General features: G+C 43.1%; 2 protein-coding genes across 8 annotated transcripts in view; both read right to left on the bottom strand.

Moving 5' to 3' along the window:
• The window catches only part of VTI1B (vesicle transport through interaction with t-SNAREs 1B), a 30,836-nt gene extending 29,064 nt beyond the window's left edge, over window positions 1-1,772 (bottom strand). For both annotated transcript variants that reach the window (XM_003987750.5, XM_045060108.1), the window contains exon 1: window positions 1,645-1,772. In XM_003987750.5, the coding sequence (XP_003987799.1) occupies window positions 1,645-1,759 (115 nt within the window). In that variant the 5' untranslated portion in view covers window positions 1,760-1,772. The remainder of the gene's footprint in view (window positions 1-1,644) is intronic.
• On the bottom strand, window positions 1,640-22,153 carry RDH11 (retinol dehydrogenase 11). 6 transcript variants are annotated; one of them, XM_019833177.3, is made up of 8 exons: window positions 21,674-22,066; window positions 19,209-19,317; window positions 18,830-18,948; window positions 18,324-18,479; window positions 16,857-16,961; window positions 16,090-16,299; window positions 12,767-12,956; window positions 1,640-2,437 (listed from the first exon to the last, which is right to left on the bottom strand). In XM_019833177.3, exons 1-8 carry the CDS (start codon window positions 21,960-21,962, stop codon window positions 2,383-2,385), a joined length of 1,233 nt encoding a protein of 410 aa, XP_019688736.1. In that variant the 5' UTR covers window positions 21,963-22,066; the 3' UTR covers window positions 1,640-2,382. The 6 variants fall into 6 exon arrangements, with proteins under 6 accessions (XP_019688736.1, XP_011281594.1, XP_044916040.1 ...); XM_011283292.4 differs by lacking the exon at window positions 1,640-2,437 and adding an exon at window positions 4,683-5,470 and having other exon boundaries at window positions 21,674-22,061; XM_045060105.1 differs by lacking the exons at window positions 1,640-2,437; window positions 19,209-19,317 and adding exons at window positions 4,683-5,470; window positions 21,184-21,413 and having other exon boundaries at window positions 21,674-21,777.
• Between the last annotated feature and the right edge of the window lie 1,573 nt (window positions 22,154-23,726).

Consider the following 23,726-nt stretch of genomic DNA (forward strand, 5'->3'; position numbering starts at 1 on the left):
TAGGATTCTGTGTCTCCCTCTCTCTCTGCCCCACCCCCACTCGTGCTCTCTGTCTCTGTCTCTCAAAAATAAATAAATATTAAAAAAAAAAAGAGTATTTTGTCTTGGTTAGGTATTCACACCTTTTTGATTATCTTCTTTGCAGCAATGAGAAAGTTAAGTAGATGATAAAGGAAAATAGAACTCAGTTTTCTATTTTTCAAAATGGAATGCCCTTTTGCACTATTTACCCTTCCAGAAACCACCACTGCAAAATTTAATTCGGCACTGGGCTGCAAAAAATGGTCTATTTTTCAACTATGTAAATCAGATCCCATCACTCTTTTGCTCAATACTCTGTAAGTGCATCCCATCAGATTTAGAAAAAGGTGCAAATCTTTCACTGTGCTCTACAAGACCACACGTGACCTGGCCCTGCCTAACTCTTTTTACCCTCATCTGCTACCACTGTCTCCTTTGCTCACTTCACTGGCAAACGCTGGCCTTCTTGCTCTTCCTAGAAGAGCTCATTTCTGTTTAAGAACCTTTGCAACGCTTACCAAGCTCACTGTGCTTAAGGAAACTTTGGAATACTATTCTTTTCTCCTCACACTCACTTCTCCCAAATTTTCACATGCTGGACTCCCTTCACTCAAGTCTCTGCTCAAATGGCACCTTCTCAAAGAAGCCTTTCACAGCCACCCTGTTTACTATTAGAGTTCTCCATTCCTTTGCCCTGCATAACTCTTCTCTTAATATTCATATATTACCAGGGACCCACTAGAACAAAGATTTTAAGTCTCCTCACTGCAATAATCTGCAATATTAGCAGCATTTAGGGGAGTGCCTGGCACACAGCAGCCTCTCCCAATAAATATGTTTAACATTCTCTGGCGTTCTGACCAGAGTTATTCAATTCATATGACCTCAGGAAACTCACAGAGCGAACACTCAAGCTCTGACCCTTAGTAAAAACTACAAAATAAAGCCTTATCAAGTCTTGCCATCAAGACGTATTTGTTCTGAGTGGCAAAGAGCTGTGACAGGTCTTCCTAGAGATTTTACTGGAAAACTAACTCCTCCAAGCAAAGCTTGCAGCAACCTGAATTTTGAAGTCAAATGACAGAAAGTTCGTTAGGGGACCACACCTAAACCCACAATCCTGATTTTTAAAGACCACTTCCCCCACAAAATCTGATCATTTACCAACTCCAAAATTATGTTTCCTTTGGCTTCTTGGCCCTTTTGGTGCTACGGATCCTTTGCCAGTCTGGTGAAAACTATGGATTTCTCTTGAGAATAATGCTCTAAAATTCATAAAGCAAAATAGACAGCTACAAAAGAAACCAATTTTACTGAAATACATGGACACAGACTTAAGGTCTCCTATGATCTTCTTCCACGGTGAAAATGACACAAGAAAATTTTGACGGCTACAGTAGTAAGAGAATCCCAAAGAGACGACACTCCGAGGTCCAACGCTGAGCACCCTCAAGGAGCAGCAGGGAAATGCTGGGCGCCGAGACCCAGTCAACCCTAGGGGGCGTGTCTGAGGACGCGCAGCGGAGGGAAGAGGGACCCGATCTGAGAAGGGGGTGGGGAGCTCGTATTCCCAGAGCGCGCAAGGGGCCGAGTTCCCCACGGCGCGTCCCACCCTCGCCTCACCTGTCCCCGCTGTCCCCAGGAGCCGCTCCGGCACCCCTCGCAGGTCTTCATGGAGGCCGCGGAAGATCTCGTGAAGTTTCTCGAAATGCTCCGAAGAGGCAGCGGAGGTGGCCATGGCGCAGGCCGCGCTCGAGCAGCGGCCTCCGAGATTTTGGGCACTGGCCCCGCTCCTGTGCCGGCGGTCAGCCACCCAGTCCCGCAGGCATCACGGCGACCGCCGCCACCACCGCCGGGGACGAGGCGCTTCCGGGGCCGCGGCGGGGTCCTCCCGAGCCGGAACGCCCACCCCGTTCATACCGTCACTGAGGGAGCGGCGGGCGCGAAAGCCTGATGGGAAGTCTGGTGGGCTGCCCGCCTGGGCGATTCCCGGGAGGGTGGTGGTGCATCGGAGCGAGCGGAGTCCTGAAGCCCCGGAAATACCCAGTTCAGGGTTGGGGAGAGCGCCACAACGGAAGGGACTGTGGGGGACCCGCGGGACGGGCAGCGCGACCGCCTGTCTCCAGGGCCCCGCCTTCCGGTGAGGGGCGGTCGCTGCAGTGCATGCCGGGGGCTGTAGTTCGGCGTGGAAGCCACTCGGACTCCGAAGTCACGCGCTGGCGGGGGCGGTGGTTCTGTCAATGCTACAGGCCCAGTGGGTGGTGCTGACAAGCAGTAGTTTGGTATCCGTAAGCGTTTGGAAATCATCTTCACTATCATCGCCCCGTCTGGCGGCTCTCATTTCCTCAGTTCGCATCCTGACTAAACATTAGCTTTCAGCCCTTGAGAGAGAGCTGGGGCAGGTTCCTTGCTTGCCCTGCAGCGGTAAAAAACAAAACAAAAAACCTTTTATTGGAGAGGTCAAACGCCCAGAGCCATATGCTTTCAGAAATAGTTCCTAGGCAGTGACTCCCCAAATACGCTCGCAGCCTCTAGTCTCTGTGCTCGCCTGGTGCATTCATTCACTCAGCAGGTATTTTTTAATGTTTATTTTTGAGAGAGAGAGACACAGGGCGTGAGTGGCGGAGGGCCAGAGAGAGACACAGAAACCCAAGCAGGCTCCAGGCTCCGAGCTGTGAGCACAGAGCCCAATGCGGGGCTGGAACTCACGGACGAGGAGATCACGACCTGAGTAAAAGTCAGAGGCTTAACTGACTGAGCCACCCAAGTGCCCCTCAGCAGGTATTTGCTAATGTTCAGCATGTCATTATGCCGTATCTGGGCATATGTTGGTGATTAAAAAATTCACTCTTTGTGCTTGGTTATTTCATAACGTGGTGAGCAAGGCGGACTCTGCTTCATCAGGTCTCTTTCCCACTACGTGTAATGTTGTTAACAGTGACAAAGTCCTATTCTGCAACGTGGGTTTTCATGGTTCCATGGCAGGGAATTTCTGTTTTCAACTTATTTCATGATTTTCCTATCAAAGCCCTTTCTGAAATGTTTGCTTGGCAGCCCAATGTATAAAACTTCCCAAACATATTAAACGATGTAGGACTATTCAGGGGGAAGTGATTTGATGATTCATATATCTCCTGGAACTTTATTTTTATCAGACTGATTCATGACCACTGATTCAACAAATGCATTGAGCTCTTAATGTTCATTGAATATAGAGATAGCAAAATCTGAGGTTGTTAGTGGAAGTGTAATGTGATTAAGTCCCACAACTCTGTTCTAGAAAGGACAGGTGCAAAAGGGGGACAGAATAGCCTGAGATGGAAAAAATGTTTGAAAAGCATCACAAAAGCAGAAAATGGGTGAATGAATAATCAAATTATCACACAACCAAAGTTAATGGCATTTCAATGGAGACTATACTGTGGTTAGACTCTGAGACAAATTATCCTTAAAAATGAGAAATGACTGTATAACCATAATAATGAAAAGCATTTTCTTCTTATAGCTAAACTTTCATTTAATTGTTTTCTTTCATTGACTCTAATTCTTACAGCTTTTATTTAGGTAAGTAAAAACATTACAAATAATAAAAATTTTTTATTTGTCATTGATAGTTCAACATAAATTAAAATATTAGTTATGCTACTTATTAAAAATTTCCAATTTTTCCATAAAATGACCATTTTTAAATATATAGCTTGATGGTCAAAACACGTTCAACAAAAGAATATCCATTTACAAATATGAGAAGACTGTGGTCCCATAACTCTTTACCCCAGCAAAGTGAATATGTAATTGTCAGTCCAAGAAAATCAAAGTCTATTAGAATAACATATTCTAAACAAGTGATAAGAACATTATTATTCCTCCAATTTCCTTTGGCAGCATTACTTTTGATAAAAGCTCTCCAAATTAAATGTCGATTTTTAGCAAATAGACATTTTAATCATGTTAAGATAATGTAAGGAAATGCCCTGAAAGATTACTATAGTGACTGTAAATTACCAATATCCGTCCTTAAGATAATTTTGCTGAATAAAGAATTGGGGGGGGGGCGGTTTATTTTGGGACTTTTTCTGCCACATTGGTTGATTGGTGCTTATGAAGACAGTACATTGTCAGTCTTGGTCACTCAGGTGCTCGCCCTCAATTCTTCCAGTTACATATTACCATCTTTAGTTTAGTTTTTTTTTTTTTTTTTAAGTCCTTAACTAGTCCCTTTACTGCCTGCATTATCTTCCAGGATTTTTCTGTTTTAGACTTCTTCCCTGCTGCCCATGTGCTTCTGGGTAAGTAGTTAACCATATATACAGAGTTGACTTCCCTTTGCTGGTCTACTCATTTGTATCAAAGACTGGATGACACTGTTTGCTCCATCTTTGAACATTTGCCTCCACCAGGGTCCAGTTTAATACTCTTCCTTTGTAGTTATTTTGAATTCTGTGAAAATAAGCCCCACTGTGTGACTACAGAAGAACACAAAGATAAACTCAGTGACAATCACCAAATAGCCTTTTCCTTCTTCTGGTTTTCTAAGAGAAACTAAGACACAAAAAGGCCTCCATCGGTCTGGGGTCACTAACTAAAGTCAGGTAGATGGTCTATCTTCCCATACTGCCCCTTTCTTTACCCACTTGCTGGTCTGAGAAACAGTAAGAAAATGATAGTTTAAGCTTGATTTTTATTTCTGCCATCCTCCAAACCCCACAAACTTCTTAGAAAAGGAAGCTCTTCTCTGTGGTCTAGATGTTGGAAAGTGTTTTAATAGCAGTGGCTTTAGGTTGTCAAGAGATAAAGCCATGCCATAATTCAGATTCAGTTAAGAGTTTCCGGAAATAATTCAGATGTTAGCATATGATGGTTTTCTTAACAGTTGAGGGATGAGTCCTGCTCGAGTCAAGCCACTGTGACTCAGAGTTCGGCTGAGGCTGCAGTGTGGCCCTCTTGAAATGAAGGTTGGATGGTGGTTGGGAGGAACTATATTGTGAACAAAGACGGTAGAAACTAATCCAAACTACCATAAATTGACCTTGCCATAGCTAAGATTCTCCTAGGGTAGTAGGTTTCAGACGGCAGATATCAGCTCGCAGGTCATCTGAGGGTCTTATCGTCTGATATCTCTTGCAACTGACAGTAATAAGGGCAAACTAAATCTGGAGTAAATGCAAGGTGTTTTGATGAATCTGGCAATGTACACTGTGCTTTTGTCAGACATCAAGCAGGAAAGGCTGGAAGATTTGTTTTCTTTGTACTGACGATTTTGGTCACCATGAAGGAGAATCATTTTGGCAGGGAGTACTGAGTAGTCTGCTATAGGTTTCTCTTGAGTCCAACTGCTACCACCTGTCAGTCCATGGGGATGCCCAGCAGGTCACAACTGACATCCCATAGCCGTCTTGCTATTGTCTCATTCCGAGCCTGGGCAGAGACCCATGCCACACTGCAGTCACTGGAAATGAAAGAGAGAGGCTTAAAACACAGAGTTTAAGAATGGAATCTGTTCTCTGCCTGGAACAAGGAATGTGACAGAAAAACAACCCAGGGATGACATGCCCTCTATACACTTCATAGAGCCAGTCTTTGTCTTACCTCTTCATTCTGCAATTCTTACCCCAGGAAAAATGTAATTACCATTTAGATCTCCTCACTAGACTACCTCTGATGAGAATGCTCTGTTTGATATGTAATGCATAGCAGTAAGTCTTTATATTCTGCTCTGTGTGTGTGTGTGTGTGTGTGTGTGTGTGTGTGTAAATGTTTATTTATTTTGAGAGAGAGAGCAGGGGAGGTGAGAAGAGAGAGAGAATCCCAATCAGACTCCACATCACCAGCACAGAGCCCAATGCAGGACTTGAACCCATGAACTGTGAGATCATGACCTGAGCTGAAATCAAGAGCCAGATGTTCAACCAACTGAACCACCCAGGTGCCCCTATATGTATATATTTAACTATAATATCTGTGTCTGCCTGATATCTGTGTATGTCTAGCTTGTTCACACAGGACCTTGTATAGTGTCATGTTGCTGAGATTACATTGGTTACATACAGATGCTTGGAGTGGGGGACAAAAACACCCCCAAAACTTATGATTTCTGGTCTACCAGCAATTATAACAGTTTTTAAATAACAAGTCAAGCTGGCTTCATAAACAATGAAGACAGAAGATGATAGCATAAAAGAAATGTAACAATAAGGTAATAAGTGTTTCATATACCTTCTCTTCATTGCTGTAATCCCAATTATTTTAAGTCCCCATTAAATACAGGAGAGAGACAGGGTGCCTGGGTGGCTCAGTGGGTTAAGCATCTGACTCTTGATATTGGCTCAGGTCATGATCTCACAGTTGTGGGATTGAGCCCCACATTGGGCTCCACACTGAGCATGGAACCTGCTTAAGATTCTCTCTCCCTCTCTCTGCCCCTCTCGCCCACTTGCACTCTCTCTCAAAATAAATAAACATCTAAAAAAACAAATGCAGGAGGGGTATTCAAACTCTGCACTTATCAGAAATTTTCTCAAAGACTTTTACTCATTTAAAAAAAATTTTTTTAATTTGTTAATGTTTATTTCTTTTTGACAGAGAGGCAGAGCATGAGTGGGGGAGGGGGAGACAGACACACACAGAATTCGAAGCAGGCTCCAGGCTCTGAGCTGTCAGCACAGAGCCTGACGCAGGGCTCGAACCTACGAGCCATGAGATCATGACCTGAGCCGAAGTCGGATGCTTAACCGAACTGAGCCACCCATGTGCCCCTTAAAAAAATTTTTTTAACGTTTATTTATTTTTTGAGAGAGAGAGAGAGACAGAGACAGAGCACAAGTGGGGGGAGGGGCGGAGAGAGAGGGAGACACAGAATCTGAAGCAGGCTCCAGGCTCTGAGCTGTCGGCACAGAGTCTAATGCAGGGCTCAGACCCGCACCAGGACACCATGACCTCCGGTGAAGTTGGACGCTTAACCAGCTGAGCTATCCAGGTGCCCCCTTTTACTTATTTTTATATTTGCTGCATCTAGTACACAGCAGGCATTCAATAAAGTGATTGAGTAAATGAACTGTAATCTTTTAAGTTACATAAGAAGCAATTTTTAAAATACTATTTTAAGAAAACTGCTTCCAGGACATTCTAAGCAAATTCTGAAGATGAAAAGGAAACTTGGCAAGTCTGAAATAAGTACATGAAGCAAACTCCTAACACTACGTCCATTAAGACACTGCTAATCAAAGAGTGGGTTATGGACTAGCAGGAGCCATCACCTGGAAGCTTGTTAGCAATGCCGATTGTCCGGCCCCATCCAAACCTGCTGAATCAGAACAGGGTTGAGGCCCAGTTATCTGTTTTCAGCCACTTCCTCCAAAACACATAGAATTTTGAGAAACACCACTTAAAGATATCTTTGAATTTACAAAACAAGGCTTCTTAGTACTTCTGTTTAAGGGAACTCACCAGCATGACCAGTACAACCTGTCACTGCTGAGTAAAAAGACCATCACTGAGAACCAAAAGGCTTTGTATGACTCTCTCAGTTGGCCTCTGTAGCCTCTGTGTATACCTGATGTTCTCTGCAAGGTTACAATGAAGAGCAAATGACACACGCAATGGACACAATGGAAAGTGCTGTGTGTCATAAGCTATGACATGCTGTAAAATGTATTCAAATACCACAGTAAAAGCTACTTAAGTGTTGGGGCACCTGGGTGGCTTAGTCCGTTAAGCGTCCGACTTCAGCTCAGGTCATGATCTTATGGTTCGTGGGTTCAAGCCCCATGTGGGGCTCTTCCTGCCAGTGCAGAGCCTGGAGCCTGCTTTAGATTCTGTGTCTTCCCCCCTCTCTCTCTCTCTCTGCCTCTCCCCTGCTCACACTCTTTCTCTCTGTCTCTCAAGGGTGAATAAACATTTAAAAAATTAAAAAAAAAAAAAAAAAGCTACTTAAGTGTGGTTATGCATCAGCATGGTCATGGTGCTGATATTTCCAGTAGGATTTTGGGTAGTATCAACCAGTATATGTAAAAAGACCTATATCAAAACTTAATACAAAGACTATTCTACTGGCATAAGGACAGACATAGAAATGAATAGAAAAGGGGCACGTGGGTGGCTCAGTCGGTTAAGCATCCTACTTCGGCTCAGGTCATAATCTCACAATTTGTGAGTTCGGGCCCTGCATCGGGCTCTGTGCTGTCAGTTCAGAGACTGGAGCTTGCTTCAGATTCTGTGTCTCCCTCTCTCTCTGCTCCTCCCCCACTCATGCTGTCTCTGTCTCTCAAAAAATGAATAAACGTTAAAAAATTTTTTAAGAAATGAATAGAAAAAATAAAAAAGTATAGAAGTACTCTTACATTTATGGTCAACTGATTTTTGATAAATCTGTTACGGACTGAATTACGTCCCCCCAAATCCATGTTGAATCCCTAAATCCCCAAGGTGACTATATTTGGAGGAAGGGCTTTTAAGGAGATAATTAAGGTTAAATAGGGTCAAAAAGGTAGGGCTCCAATTCAATAGGACTAGTGTCCTTATAAGAGGAGACACCAGGAGTGTGCACACACAGAGTAAAAACCATCTGAGGACACATCAAGAAGGCAGCCCGGTGCAAGCCAGGAAGAAACCAGAAATCAATCTTGTTGGCACCTTGATCTTGAACTGTAAGAAAACTGTTTTCCTCCAGAACTGTAAGAAAATAAATTTCTGGTATTCTGCTATTGCAGTCCAAGGAATTTGAATATAGCTACCAAGAAAATTCAATGGGAAAAGAATAATCTTTTCAACAGTTCCTGGAAAACCGGATATCCACATTCAAAATGAAACAGGACCCATGGGGCGCCTGGGTGGCTCAGTCAGTTAAGCAGCCGACTTCGGCTCAGGTCATGATCTCGCGGTCTGTGAGTTCCAGCCCCGCGTTGGGCTCTGTGCTGACAGCTCAGAGCCTGGAGCCCGTTTCAGATTCTGTGTCTCCCTCTCTCTCTGACCCTCCCCCGTTCATGCTCTGTCTCTCTCTGTCTCAAAAATAAATAAACGTTAAAAAAAAAAATTAAACAAACAAACAAACAAAAAAAAACAAAATGAAACAGGACCCTACCCTCATGCCATATATAAAAATTAAATGAATCATAGACTGAAATGTAATGCTCAAATTATAAAACTGTTAGAAGAAAACATAGTAATAACTCTTTGTGCCCCTCCGTTAGGCAATGGTTTCTTAGGACACCAAAAGCACAAGTGACAAAAGAAAAAAGTCAATAAATTAGACTTCCTCAAAAACTTCTCTGCTTCAAAAGACACCATAAAGAAAGTAAAAAGACAAACCAGAGTGGAAGAAAATATTGGTAAATCACACATCTGACAAGGGCCTTGCATCCAGACTATATAAAGAATCATTACAATTAAACAATAAAAAGACAATAATCCATTTTGAAATTGGGCAAAGGATATGAATAGACATTTCTCCAACAAAGATAAACAAATATGAGCACACGAAAAGATGCTTAACATCACTAGCAAGAAAATGCAAATGAAAACCATAATGAGAAAAACTAGAAGAACATAAATAGAAAAATTACTTCATATTTATTATAATGGCTAAAGCAAAGGACAGAGGGGCGCTTGGGTGGCTCAGTTGGTTAATTAAGTGTCTGACTTTGGCTCGGGTCATGATCTCACGGTTCATGAGTTTGGGCCCTGCGTTGGGCTTTGTGCTGACAGTTAGCCTGGAGCCTGCTTCAGATTCTGTGTCTCCATCTCTCTCTGCCCTCCCCCACTCACACTCTGTCTCACTCTCTCACTGCAAGGGCAGTGTATGAGGGATAAACTGGAACCCTCATACACTACTGATGGCAACACAAAATGCTGCAGCCACTTTGGAAAACACCCTGACAATTCCTCAACAGTTAAACATGGAGTTAACATGACCCATATTCCAGTGGGATTCCATTTCTAGGTATATAAACCAAGAAAAATGTCCATACAAAAATCTGGACATGAATATTCATAGCATCATTATTCAATTAAAAAAAGTGACAACCCAAATGCCCACCAACTAATAAAGGGATAAATAAAATGTGGAACATCCACAAAATGAAATATTATTTGGCAATAAATAGGAATGATGTACTGATACATGCTTTGGCATGGATGACCTTGAACACATTTTGCAAACTGAGAAAGAAGCCAGTCACAAAAGGCCACATATTATATGATTCTATTTATATGAAACATCCAGTACAGGCAAATCCATAGAGACAAAAGTAGGTTTGTGGTTTCAGTCACGAAGAAAAACTAGTGCAAAGTTTCTAATGTTTCAGTCAAGACAGACTTAAGTTCATTTCTTGATAGTGGTCAACACAGCTGCTGATGGATCTTCAACATGCTTACAATTGAGAATCCTTGGCACTGGAAAGGCTCTTCAAAAGCCAGTTAAATATTTACTAAGTCATGAATTTGAGGCCGGCTTTCTTTAGATTACTCAGTCAAAACCTTAAAATTTCCAGGGAAGAATCCAGTCATTCATGGAAAATCATTCTAGTGTATAAAACCATATAAATTTATCTTCCTGACTTTCAGACCCACATTTCCAACTATCTGCTATACATTTCTACTCCATGACTTACGGATATACACTCAACATGTATAAGGCCAGGTGTATTATAGAGGGCAACTGATCCATTCCACATTCTTTTGGCAACAGCAATCTGATTCCTTTCTGTAAAATTACCTCTTTCCCACAGTTTGGAGAGCCCATTAATCAAGTGCTGGTCTTCCCCTAACCAAGGGAGTGAGGATGTGAGGATGGAAGACCTAGTGCTTCCTTGCTAGAGAGCGGATGCTGAGCAACAAAAAAAGACTAAAGATAGTTGGCATATACTCGTTCTAGCAACAGTGCCCTGGCCAGTTGACTGGCCACTGTGTGTGTTCTAAGCCTGGCTCTTCAGTCTGCTCTTTGGACCTAGGAGAACCCCCATATTCTAATAAATTCCCTTCTTGCTTAAGTTAGCTTGAGTCTGTTTCCACTGCTTTGCAATCAGAGAACCCTAAGCTATACGCATTATATTTCCATTTCTGCTGTCTCAGTTAATGTCATCATCAACCTCATAGTAAGTCAGGCTTGACCCCCAGGTCACCAACTCCTCCCCGACCTCTCATTCAATTATTCATCAAGTGGTAAAGATTCTGCCTCTTCAGGGCCTCTCTCTTAATCATTCTTTGCATTCCAACTGTCATTACCCTAAATCAGGAACTCATTATCTCTCACTTGGGTTATTTATCCATTCATTAAACAAAGTCTGCAGGGATGTTTCTCTGAGGCACAGAGCAGATTATTTCTTTCTACTGAAACAACTTCTGTGGCTCCTCTCCAGGTCTGGCATTATGGGCCTTTCATGATCTATCTACTTTTCTTTCCAATTTTAGTTTATTTGCAGCCCTTTCTCTAAACGTGCAAGTTATTTCCACATAATCTTGAAGAGGAGGTAAAAACATGCTAAAATTTCTATCATATGTGATGTCTGAGACATGCTTCAAAATAACATGAGAGGAGGGGTGCCTGGGTAGCTCATTCGGCTAAGTGTCCAACTTGAAGTCAGGTCACGGTCTCACGGTCTGTGGGTCTGAGCCCCGTGCCAGGCTCTGTGCCAACAGCTCAGAGCCTGGAGCCTGCTTCAGATTCTGTGTCTCCCTCTCTCTCTGACGCTCCCCTGCTTGTGCTCTGTCTCTCTCTCAAAAATAAATAAACATTAAAAAAATAATAGTAACATGAGAGGAAAAAAATATGTGAAGGGCTGGTGGATGGGATGGGAGAATACTAGCTATGGCTTAATGGTTGTTGAGGCTGTACTGTGGGATTCAACATGCTGTTTTACCTACAACTGTGTATGTTCAAAACCCTCTACAATAAAAAGTTTTAAAAGTCTTCACTTACTCAAGAACAGAGTCCATTGATACTATTTTAGTCCTGAAGACAATAGAAAAATACAAATTCTTTTTAATGTAAACAAAACAAAACAAAACAAAACAAAACAAGGAGTCCAAAAAGGAACAAAGAAAACTGGATGGACATAAGAAAAAGTAGGAAGAAAAGAAACAACCATATTAATAAAAGATGGCATGGAGAAAATCAAACCTACAAGTACCATGAAAAATGTGAATGAGTCAGTCCCCCTCTTAAAGGTAACAACCCTAGTCAAAAGACAAAAGCTGGGGCACCTGGGCGGCTCAGTTAGTTAAGCGTCTGACTTTGGCTCAGGTCATGATCTCATGGTTCATGAGTTCAAGCCCTGCATCAGGCTATTTGTTATCAGCACAGAGCCCACTTTGGATCCTCTGTCCCCCTCTCTCTCTGCACCTCCCCTGCTTGTGTACTCTTTCTCTCTCTCAAAAATAAACATTAAAAAAAAGAAGAGAGGGGTGCCTGGGTGGCTCAGTTGGTTAAGCATCTGACTCTTGGTTTTAGCTCAGGTCATGATCTCATGGTTTGTGAGTCTGAGCCCCACATTGGGCTCTGCGCCGACAGTATGGAGCCTGCTTGGGATTCTCTGCCTCCCCACCCCCCTGCCTCTCCTCCACTTGATCTCTATCTCTCTTTCTATCTCTCTCAAAAAAATAAACTTAAAAAAAAAATGCAAAAGATGTTGTTTAAAAAACAACAACAAAAAAAGCTATGTTGCACAATGTACTTTATAAGAAGAGTACAAATCCAAAATATTTCCTTTGAGCAATGAAACCCCATCTTCAAAAACAGATATATTTATACCTGAAATGATGCCCATTTAGTATCTCAAGACCTTCCGTTATGGCACAGTACAGGCTGGTCTGGGCTCCCTGTTTAGGGGTCTTGATGAAGAAGGAGAAAAGCCACCACATCCACTTCATGAAAGGTGAGTGCCGAACCAATTCAGAGTTGACTGTGCCAGGGTGTACAGAATACGTTGTAACGCCAGAGCCTAATGGGGGGTGCCATTTGGAGAGAGGAAGATAGGACTTGATATTGCCACATGGCCGAAGAGAGCAGAGGATACGAATAAACATTTGACCCCATGAAGACTCCCTTCCCCCAACAGTATTACAAGCATTCCTCACAGTAATTTATATCTCCCCATCTCACAGGTTAAGATTTAAGCTCAAAGAGGTTACTAACTGTTAGCAAACAGTAGAGCCAGGACTCAACCTATTAGTAGCACTTGACACTACTGACTACTTCTTTCTCAAAGCTGCCTTTTTATTGGCTTCCATGACCCCACACTCCTGCTTTTCTATCCTTTTTCGCTGCTTCCTCTTAGCTTCCTGGGCCAGTTCATCATCTTCTACTCAAACTTCAAATGTTGGAGTTCTCACGGCTTGCTAAAATCCCTCTCTATAACTTTATGGCATGCACATTTTTTGGTACATTATACTCCTTTGAACTCTTAACTGACTACAAGAGGCAGTGTAATGTAGTGATTCAGGGCATGAACTTTGTGGGCAGACCGCCCAGTTTCAAATCCTAGCTTTACCACTCATTAGCTGTGTGACCTTGAGCAAGCTCCTGATGTTGTGACTCAGTTTCCTCTTAAAATGGGGATAATCCTAATACCTGCACCTCACAAGGTTGTTCTGAGGATTAAATGAGTTCATATGTACAAGAGGCTAGAACAGTATCTGGTGCATGGTAAGTGCTAAATGACACTTATGCATGGCTATGTCAAAGAGGTTTCCAAATTTTTATTGATTTTGGAAAGATAATATGAACACCTATACATATACTGCTTATTACCTAATCTCCCTGGTACAGGTGAGATCTTGTTGCCAAATGAGCTTTGGTGTCAAGCTTCTGAAAAAATGGAATTTTCATGTCTTTGTGGATTTCATAATTGCAGACGAAGGACTGTGGATATACATTATTTCCAACTTGACATCTACTCTAGATGACCCATAGTAATGCAGACACATAGGTCCTCAATTAACTTCATACTTTTTAAGGCCAAACCTGGATCTTGCAGTGTTTCCTAACTCCCGACCAGGCAGGCCCACAGAGCAGTTCTTGACGATTCCCCACGTTACCATGCTCAACAAGCTTTAGGGTTTTCCCATCCTAGATATCTCTTAGGAGTGTCCACTACCCTCCATCTCTACCACTGTAGTCCAAGCTACTGTCATCAATCACCTAGACTATAGAAATCACTTGCAGTACACAGCCCTGCCCCCATTTTAAAGGGTTTCCACTGCTCTTACACCAAAATCTTTACCATAGCCTCTAAGGATTTTGCCCCTGTCGACCTCACCAGTCTCAGGTCAGATTTCTCTTCCTCTTGCTTTCTTCATTTTAACCACAGCAGCCTCTCAATTTCTCAAACTGAGCCAAGACTTTTGTGCATTCTCTTTCTTCTGCCTGGAATGTTCCTCAACCTCCTCAGATGCCTCATTCCACCTGCTCTGTAACCCATTTAATTTCTAATCATCTTATATAAAGGCTTAGCTTGCAACTCATTTCTTTAGAGAAATCCCTGATCCCTTAGACTGAATAAGCACCCACCCCAACCCATTATAGGTCCTTGTACTTCCCCTTTCATAGTATTTACAATTATAATTAAACAACAACAAAAAGGAAACATTCCAGATGTTGTTAAGGAAATTAATAAATAAACGGAGGCTCATCTATACGGTGAAATATAATGCAGCCCACAAAAGGAATGGGGTAAATCTGTATGTACAACACGGAAAGATCTCCAAAATATTGTGTTGGAATTTCAGTTCCTTATATATGATGTACACATATATAAATGCATAAAAAATGATTGACAGGTGCACATCAAGTTGTTGACAGTGGTTCCTTGAGGGGAGAAAGGAGAAGGGAGAAAGTGGGGATTAAGTAAAGGGTTTTTTTTTCACTTTTAGCTCTATATTATTGGAACTTATTACAAAGAGAATTATTCATGTATTCCTAGACTGATTTTACATGTGATAATGTATAAATACTTGTTTATTATCTCCCTCCCCCAGTGATCTAAACCAAATCAAAGAAGGGACTGTACGTGTATCGGGCACCACTCCATCTCCAAGCCCTGAATCAGTGCATAGAAGAGCATGGATACTGAATACTTGACTGCTGAATGGATGAATGAACGACTCCTCTGTTATGCCCAGGTTGCCTTCATTGCACCACAGCTGTCTCCCACCTAATCCTCACATCTCTCAGGCTTCCTCACTTGTGTATCCTCTGCTTTTATCGGATCCTCATGGCTGGGCCTATCTCTCCACCTCAAGGGCACCCTAGCTCCCCTACCAACCCTTTGGATAGTTTTCACCATCCAGTTACTCTGATCCATCCTGAGCTGACAAACAATGTCACGTCCTGGGCATAGACTGGGCATATGAAGTGAGCTGACCACAGCTTCCTTCCCCCACACTGCTGTCCACATAATTTGATGATCCTGTCCCAACAATGGGGCTTCTATGTCTGACTTCTCGAGCCAGAATTCTGCCTGCCTCAACTCCTAAGTAACTCCAGCTGTCCACCCTGGATTACCTTTCTTTTTCTTGAAAATTCAGAGTGGACAGTGCTAAGGACCTCTGTGTATTTGTGATTGGAGAATTCCCTCTTCAAGCATGCATTTCTCTTACTTAACCTTTTGCTGTTAGGGGGCAACATCCCTCCCTCCCCCCACCATCGTCCTAGCACCTGTTTTATCCTAATGGTTGTATCTAGTGCCAGTTCAGGTCCCTCCCTTCTATCTAGTCTCATTATGAGTAAAAAACCTTGCTTGCTCATGAGACCTGACTTAATAAGGACAATAACCTATAAAATAATCCCACTTTACTTATGAGGAAATAAGTCCTGAAAAGTTAAGTAGCTTGCTACAGGTCACACGGCTGATAAGTACTAAAGCTAAGCCTTATGACTCAAAGTCAGAATTTCCCCATCTCCTGCCAGCCACCTCCAATATTCAGTTTTGGGCTACTTACTAAAATAATACCCAGTTATAGTCATGAAAGCAGGTTTTATCCAGGGGATAGGCTCCCGAAAACAGAATGTATTCCTGTGGCTTTTTGCTACTTCCCATTGACTTATATCTCTATATTCATTTCTTCTAAGCCTACCTTTGAGCCTCCGGGCCAGTTCCTGGGTGAAGAGAATGTTGGCTAACTTGCTGTGACAGTAGGCCAGACCTGCATTGTAGAATTTCTCACCCTGCAGGTTATGGAAGTGGATCCTCCCCAGGTGATGCGCTAGGGAAGACACATTCACTACCCTTGATGGGGCTGATTCCTTCAGCTTCTCTAGCAACAGATGGGTTAGGAGGAAGTGACCTACAAGAAAAACTAGAATTAATACAGTTCAAGGCCAATGTCAGGGTTAAGGGAGTTTTGGTGAGCTCTGCAGAGAATTCAGGAATAAGGCTTCTTGCCTCATTAATTCATTATCAACTACAGAACAAGCTCAGTGAGGGTTTAGGAAAATAGGACAGCCATCTATCCATGAGGGGGATCTGGAACATGTGAATATGAAGTCCTGTCTTCTTCCAACTTTGATTAATATCACTCTTTAAGAGCAGGCAGCCTCTACCTAATGTTCGCTGTGAGGATCACTACAAAGAAAGCAACACAGTCCTCAGTCCAATTAGGCTGTTAAAAATGCCCCAAAGTAAATTGAATCCAAATCACAGATTAAAAAGTTGGTGTAGCCCCAAGTGGGCTTCAAGTTTATCCCTGGGCTTTCAGGCAGGACCATAATATTCGCTATTCACTTATGGTCTTTTAGGGCCCAGTGTCCAATCGCATCACAAGGACAGCTCAATCTGACCCCTAAGTTTGCCAAGGAGAACTTTAGGTTTCCTCCAGTTTTGTGATAAGGCCAGATTTCTTACCCAAGTGGTTGACTCCCATGTGCATCTCAAAGCCATCTGCTGTCTTAGAGTAGGGACACATCATCACTCCTGCATTGTTGATCAAAATGTGAAGATGCTTTTCCTCTGCAGGGAAGAGATGTAGTGTGGAAGCAGCCAGCCACAGCGGTGACACCTAAAAAGTCTGCCTTAGAAATGGGGACCCACGGCTTCAATCTTTCCTCCATTTCCCCTTCAGATGTATTTTGTATTGTTTTCATTATTTAAGACTGTAGTTGAATCCTACATACTTTTAGCACAGAGCAAAATTCCATCTTATACAACCAAGTGGCCTTTACGATCTTTCCAATTAAGGAGCTATTTACTCATTGCTTTCGAAAAAGTGTTCTGCCCAGCTCTCCTAATAGAAAGACTTCCCGGGCTGAATGGGAAGAATCTAAGCAGGAGAAAAAAGGATGTTCTGTATGTACCCCTGATACTGGAGAACTCCAAAAGGCACCAAAAGAAATACTGGTTTCACCTCTTTGTTACATATGACAACTCATTCTCCTGGTTTATTTTCTCACGTGGTTTTTAATTTCTAACTATAAGCTCATATCAGCAGAAGCTGTTTACTTAGGGAGGCCAAGATCCCTGTATTATGACGGGATATGCCTACAGACTACTCTTGGATTTGATTTTGATGTGATTCTATAGGATTTTATGTTAATTCCTCAGCTCAAGATTCTTACATCATTTGGTGATGTAATAAATTCTCCTCCATAGATGATGCCAACTTGAGGTTCTAATATCTTACAGATGACTCTCTAACCATCTATGTCCTGAAGAGAAGATGAGCTTTTTTGTCATGCCTTAGAGCTGGTGGCGAAGTTTTTTTTATGCCTCTTTATCATGGACAAGATGGCTTTTTGTGAGTCCCAACCTTACGTGAAGCCTGAGATACAGCTCCCCAGCTCTCAGGGCCTGAGGCCTTATCTTCTGTCCCTGTATGAGTGTTTAGACTCCAGACCCTAAAGCTCATATTGAGTTCAGATACTTCCGTGAGATTTTTGGCTTTAGTTCTTATGCATTACTAGGACTTTTTTTTTTTTTTTTTAATGTTTATCTATTTATTTTGAGAGAGACAGAATGGGAAGGAGCAGAGACAGAGAATCCCAAGCAGGCTCTATGCTGTCAGTGCAGAACCTAATGTGGGGCTCAATCCCATGAACTACAAGATCATGACCAGAGCTGAAATCCAGAGTCGGACGCTTAACTGACTGAGCCACCCAGGTGCCTTGCATGCTATGACTTTTTAAATTCATTTTTTTTTATTTCTGGCTCTTGAGGATTCCCCTTTGTTACTAAGGAGTCAGCTATGAATGAAAGTTTTTGATTATAAACGATCTAGTATTTCTACATATTAAAGAGGGAGAAGGAACTTTTCCTTTAGCTAAGTCTGCTATGTTGATTGCAAGACAAAAACATAATCTCTGGTTCAACACTTACCTGCTAAGAAATCTTTAGCAAAGGCTCGAATAGATTTAGTATCAGCCAAGTCCAATTCCCGCACCAACACCTGTTGGTTCCCTGTCATGGTCTGGATCTCTCTGGCCACCAATTCCCCCTTTTGGATATCCCGGCACGCTAAATACACGCGGGCTCCTGTCAATCAACATATAAAAGAGACAAACTGTCAGCTCTGCTTTGGACTGGACATTACAGACCTATAGACTTATGAATGTAATTTTCTACTGTTTTTTTTTTTTTTTTATCGGAATTTTACCTCTACTTCACGACAGAAGTATCTGGTGAGCAAATCAAAAAGGAAAAATAAATAATATTCATTAAGTATCCATTATATGTAGAGCATTATACTAGGTTGAGACCAGTGAATCTGTGGGACACTTGGAAGGTTCTTGAATTCCAAGATTAGGAGGAAATAGTGAGCATGGTCATCCTTGTGAGGGATAAAATGGCAGTAGCAGGAGGGAATTAGAAGCAGATGATCTTGCCTCTTTGAGCCAGCTCTTTGGCTGTCTCCTTTCCGATGCCTGTGTTGGCTCCAGTGACCACAGCCACCTTCCCAGGAAGCTGGACAGTTGATGTACACACCCCACTAGACAGCATTTTCCTGTAGAGAGGGAGGGAGAGCTCATCAGTTCTTCATTCTCCTTGCCCTGGCCAGAGGTTCCTGCAACCCCCATGTCTTCCAATCCCAAGGCTAAGGTTTATTTTGGTTCTTTCTAGTACTGTCCCTTTACAGATTTAAGTAAGTTTGAAGAAAAATTTTCTGCTCTTGCTCAAGAACAAAATTGATTTTATTGTAATGGCAAACCTTAGAGCTGCCCCTTGCAGTATAACAACTAGATAAATATTTGATTGTCCAGGCACCTGGCTTCAGTTTGAGCTCTTCGACAGGCTTGGGGAATCACAAGACTCAGCCTACAAGCAAGAACTGGTCCACTTAATGTCAATCTGCCCACAACTGGCACTTTATGGCCTAGAGATACATAATTCAACAAAAAAGTTAAAATTATGAAAGCTTGTCAACCTCGGGTGAAACACAAACAGAAACACGCATGCACACACACAATTAAAATTAAGACAAAGGGGCGCCTGGGTGGTGCAGTCGGTTAAGCGTCGGACTACAACCAGGTCACAATCTCGAGGTCCGTGAGTTCGAGCCCCGCGTCGGGCTCTGGGCTGATGGCTCGGAGCCTGGAGCCTGTTTCCCATTCTGTGTCTCCCTCTCTCTCTGCCCCTCCCCCGTTCATGCTCTGTCTCTCTCTGTCCCAAAAATAAATAAACGTTGAAAAAATAAAATAAAATAAAATTAAGACAAAGAAAAGACATAAATCAGGGGCGCCTGAGTGGCTCAGTCAGTTAAGTGTCTGACTTCTGCTCAGGTCATGATCTCACAGTTCGTGAGTTCCAGCCCCATGTCCGGCTCTGTGCTGACAGCTTGGAGCCTGGAGCCTGCTTCAAATTCTGTGTCTCCCTCTTTCTCTGCCCCTTCCCCACTCGTGTGTGCGCGCGTGCTCTCTCTCTCTCTCTCTCAAAAATAAAAAATAAACATTAAAAATTTTTTTAAATTATTCAAGAAAACACATAAATCAGTACAAAGTGGAGCTGGTTGAGTGTTCTTGTTCCTAAGCACTGTGCTATCCTTCTTTTCCAAAGAAATGAATGCACAAACAGGGATTAACAGGTCTCAAATTGTTCTTTTTCTTCTCTGCAAATCTCAAGACTCAAGTAAAAAGAATCTCTTGCCCAGGAGATACAATTTTAAAGAGCATTTCAGTATTTTTCATTGAACTTGAGAATTGCAAAGCACACACTCCTAGCTACAAACGCTACCTGGTTAGTGGACACAGGCCGATAGGAAGCAAACTCACCTAAGGCTATCTTCCTTCTCAGAGAAAAGCCTCCTTGCTCAGTTTCTTACATCCTTTCAGTTTTAGCTCCAGGAGCAACAACTATCAGGACCTCCACTGAGCTCTTTCTTCTCCTTACCAACAGGAATGAAAGGGACAATCAACTATGAAAAGTCTAGCTCTGGGCTAGCTCCCATGACCTAGCCAGGCGTTTGCAGATATGACCCTTGCAGCATAATCTTGCCCAGAAAAATCTCACAGAGACGTGAGCAGTATTTTCAGTTCAGGTTCAACTTTTCATTGAGATTCTATTTGGGTAAGAGAATCTTGTGGTGTAAAATGATAAAAAGCGGGGCGCCGGGCTGGCTCAGTTGGTTAAGCATCTGACTTGGGCTCAGGTCATGATCCCACGGTTGGTGAGTTTGAGCCCCACGTCGGGCTCCATGCTGACAGCGTTGAGCCTGGAGCCTGCTTCAGATTCTTTGTCTCCTTCTCTCTCTCTCTGCCCCTCCTGCGCTCATGCTCTCTTTCTCAAAAATAAATTAAACATTAAAACAAAATTTTAAAAAGAGATAAAAAGCGTTTTCATCTGAGTGGGAGCACGAGGTGTTCAGAAGGGAGGAAGAACTAGAAGAGGAGCAAGACGGTGGGTGGTGACCACGCCCCTCCTCCCCCCTCCCCCACCCAGAAAGGGTTGTGTCTCATCAGTCACTGGTCCACCGTCACTACTGGTGATTTACTCAGAACTAATCAGCAGGCGCCTTTGTGCAACTCTGCCGATTTTCTGTGTCACTCAGCCAGCCATTGGCTACTGTGTCACCAGGTCCAGAAAGCATTACCCCTCAAGCTCTCTGTCTCACCCCCAAACCCCAGGTTATGAGTCGTGCTCTGAAGGCAGGATACTGCTCATGACGAAACCCTTTCATTTCTTTCCTTTACAAAAAAAGCGAATCTAACAGCAACAAGAGATCAAGCAATGGGTCTGCGGATACCACGATTCCCATCGAGGAACAGTTTCAGAAAGCAAAAAGTCGAATCGCTCCATTGTACTTCAAAGGCTGGAAGCAAGAAGCCAGACAGGACTAGTCCAAGGCGTGGAAGCTAAGGGGAAAACAGTGTTGAGGTCTTCACTCCATTTTAGGTTCTAAAACCCCCCAATGCTGGAAACTTAAGTGTTGGAGGTAGCCTTGCACACGGGGTTCTCTGGAGCGGGAAGCAAAGGCTGCGGAGACGAAAAAAGGGATCGGAGAAACAAAGTGGGGTGCTGCGGCATGCAGCCCCCTCCCACCGCCCGAAGTCTCCTGTTCTCGTCCCCCCGCATCCAGGACAGCTGGACCTCCTCCGACCAACCGAACTCCCGGCCTGGACCTACTGGGGCCCCCCAGGGAGTTTTCCTTTTCCTTCTTTTGGAGAACAGAGCTTCGGTGAGGACTAACGCCACCCTGAATTCTTCTCAAGAGAAGGCAATACATTTGCACAGACCTGATTTTGGGTGCAGCGATGTACAGGAAAAAGGGGAGAAGGAGGAGCAGGAGCAGGACCCCGACCATCTTGCGGGATGGCTGCTGCGGCTGCACAAGCGGAGAGAGATGCCCCAGCAAGCCTTGCCGGACTGTGGCTGCTCCTCCCAGACACGCCCTAGTCTCAGTACGACAGCCCAGGGAGCAAAGCCGTCTGGGAAATGTAGTCCACAGCTTGGTCCTAAGCTTAGTGCTTCCAGCTGCTCAGAGAGGCTGACCCTTGCTCTGACACGCAAAAAGTCCTCTATCATCTAGCCTCTAGGACCTCTAGGATCGTCCAGCTCTCCCACAGCCCTCTGGCCACCAGCGTTCTCGCGAAATCTCCCCAGTCCTCTATCTCCCGGTTCCCAAGTCCAGACCGTGGTTCAGTTTTCCCCATAGTGAGGCAGTTACCGCACTGTTTCTCCTGGAGATCAAAGATTGGCCTCTGGGGAGTGTTCTAAGGCCATTTAGACAGCGGAGGATCGGTTGAGGTCTGACAGTTGGTAGGGAAATGGGGAGGTAGGAATCCTTTCGCCTTAGGGATTCCTTCATCCAATGGAGTGTAAGTAACCCGTCCCTGAAGACATTCCCAAGAGAATCACTTTATTGTGTCTAAATTGAATTATAATGCTATCATCATTTTCCTCCTGTTTGACTGTGAATTGATAATAGAACATAGTTTTCCTGGTGACTTGGATTAGATATATTAACTCCCAGGGTAGCAATGAATTTCTCAGATTAGCACAGTTGATTTTGCTTACTCGTGAAAATACATAATCCTGTCTTGAATTAAGGCCATGAAAATTCTCTGAGAACAAACAGTTTCCCTGTTCAATTATTCCTTTCAGCTCTACCATCTGAGGCCTATATCTGGCTTCCAGGAGGTAGAGGCAGAGGATGTTTTGACAAGTCAATAATTGGGATAATTCATTTCCAAATGACTGAAAGACATGTTCCAAGATCAATTTTAATGAGTGTTTTATAGAACTTGAAGAGGAGGTTTCCTTCACACAATACAATTTTTTACTGATTTAATGTTAGTTTATCTAATAATCATCAGATTTTGTCATATGCTCATTATTGTGATACCTAATATGTATACAGGTTTTTATACCTTTATTAAAAGACTTTCATGTATTTTGTTCCTTATTCATTCCATCCATTCATTTGATGAATGTTTATGGTATTCCTACAGTGTACTAGGCATTATGCTGAGGTACAGCAGGGAGCCAAGCAGAAATGACCTCTGCCCTCTCAGAGCTTATGGGCTATCAGGGAGGAACTTCTTGATTCAGGATCACCTTGAATAAATTATGATGAGGGTTATGAGGGAAAATAAGGAAAGCATAATAGCATGAAGGATCTCAACAAGGAAACAACATGAAGCAACATGAACTCATGGGAGACATGAGCTCAAGGAAGGAAACAACATGATCTCATGAAGGAAACAAGGATCATAGCATGAAGCCTCTCCTAGTCTGGAGATCAGGAAAAGCTTCTTTGAGGAAATAACATTTGAGCTGAGGCCTGAGGGAAGGTCAGGAGCTAGTGGGCAAACAATATATAGGCAAGAGTGCTCTGGGCAGAGGGAAAAGCCCACTGGAGAGCTTAGAGTCTGAGAAAGCAGGGGCACCAGAGCAATGGAAAGCATTGGTCTAGCTGGGGCACAGGGGCCAGAGGGAGTGCTAGAAATAGTAATAATAGCCAATGCTTCAATAGTAATTATTATGTGTCAGGCCCTATCCAAGTGCTTTCTATAAATTAACTACCTTAATTCCCACAATAACTCTATGAGGTAGGACTACATTTTTTTCTATTTTACCAACCAGGATATTGAGGCAATAGCAAGGTTAAATAAATTATCCCAGGCCATAGTGACAGAACTGGGATTCAGACTTAAGAAAGGTGTACCCAGGGTCTGTGCCCTTAACTACTAAGCCACGTTGCCCAAAGATGAGGCTGGAGACCTCCTCCCCATATGTATGTGCATTTGCACATCCATACAAAATTTGCATGAAATTTCATTCACAGAA

The sequence above is a fragment of the Felis catus genome, chromosome B3 (assembly GCF_018350175.1).
Source record: "Felis catus isolate Fca126 chromosome B3, F.catus_Fca126_mat1.0, whole genome shotgun sequence".
Taxonomy (NCBI): Eukaryota; Metazoa; Chordata; class Mammalia; order Carnivora; family Felidae; genus Felis; species Felis catus.

Excerpts from the sequence above, each read along its gene's own strand:
- RDH11 (XM_011283292.4), bottom strand. The coding sequence starts at position 21,962 with ATGATAGAGGACTTTTTGCGTGTCAGAGCAAGGGTCAGCCTCTCTGAG. Across the intron at positions 16,962-18,323 it reads TGCTAAAGATTTCTTAGCAG|AGGAAAAGCATCTTCACATT; the intron begins GTAAGTGTTGAA and ends TCTTCCCTGCAG. Across the intron at positions 5,471-12,766 it reads CTAAATGGGCATCATTTCAG|TGACTGCAGTGTGGCATGGG; the intron begins GTATAAATATAT and ends TTTCATTTCCAG.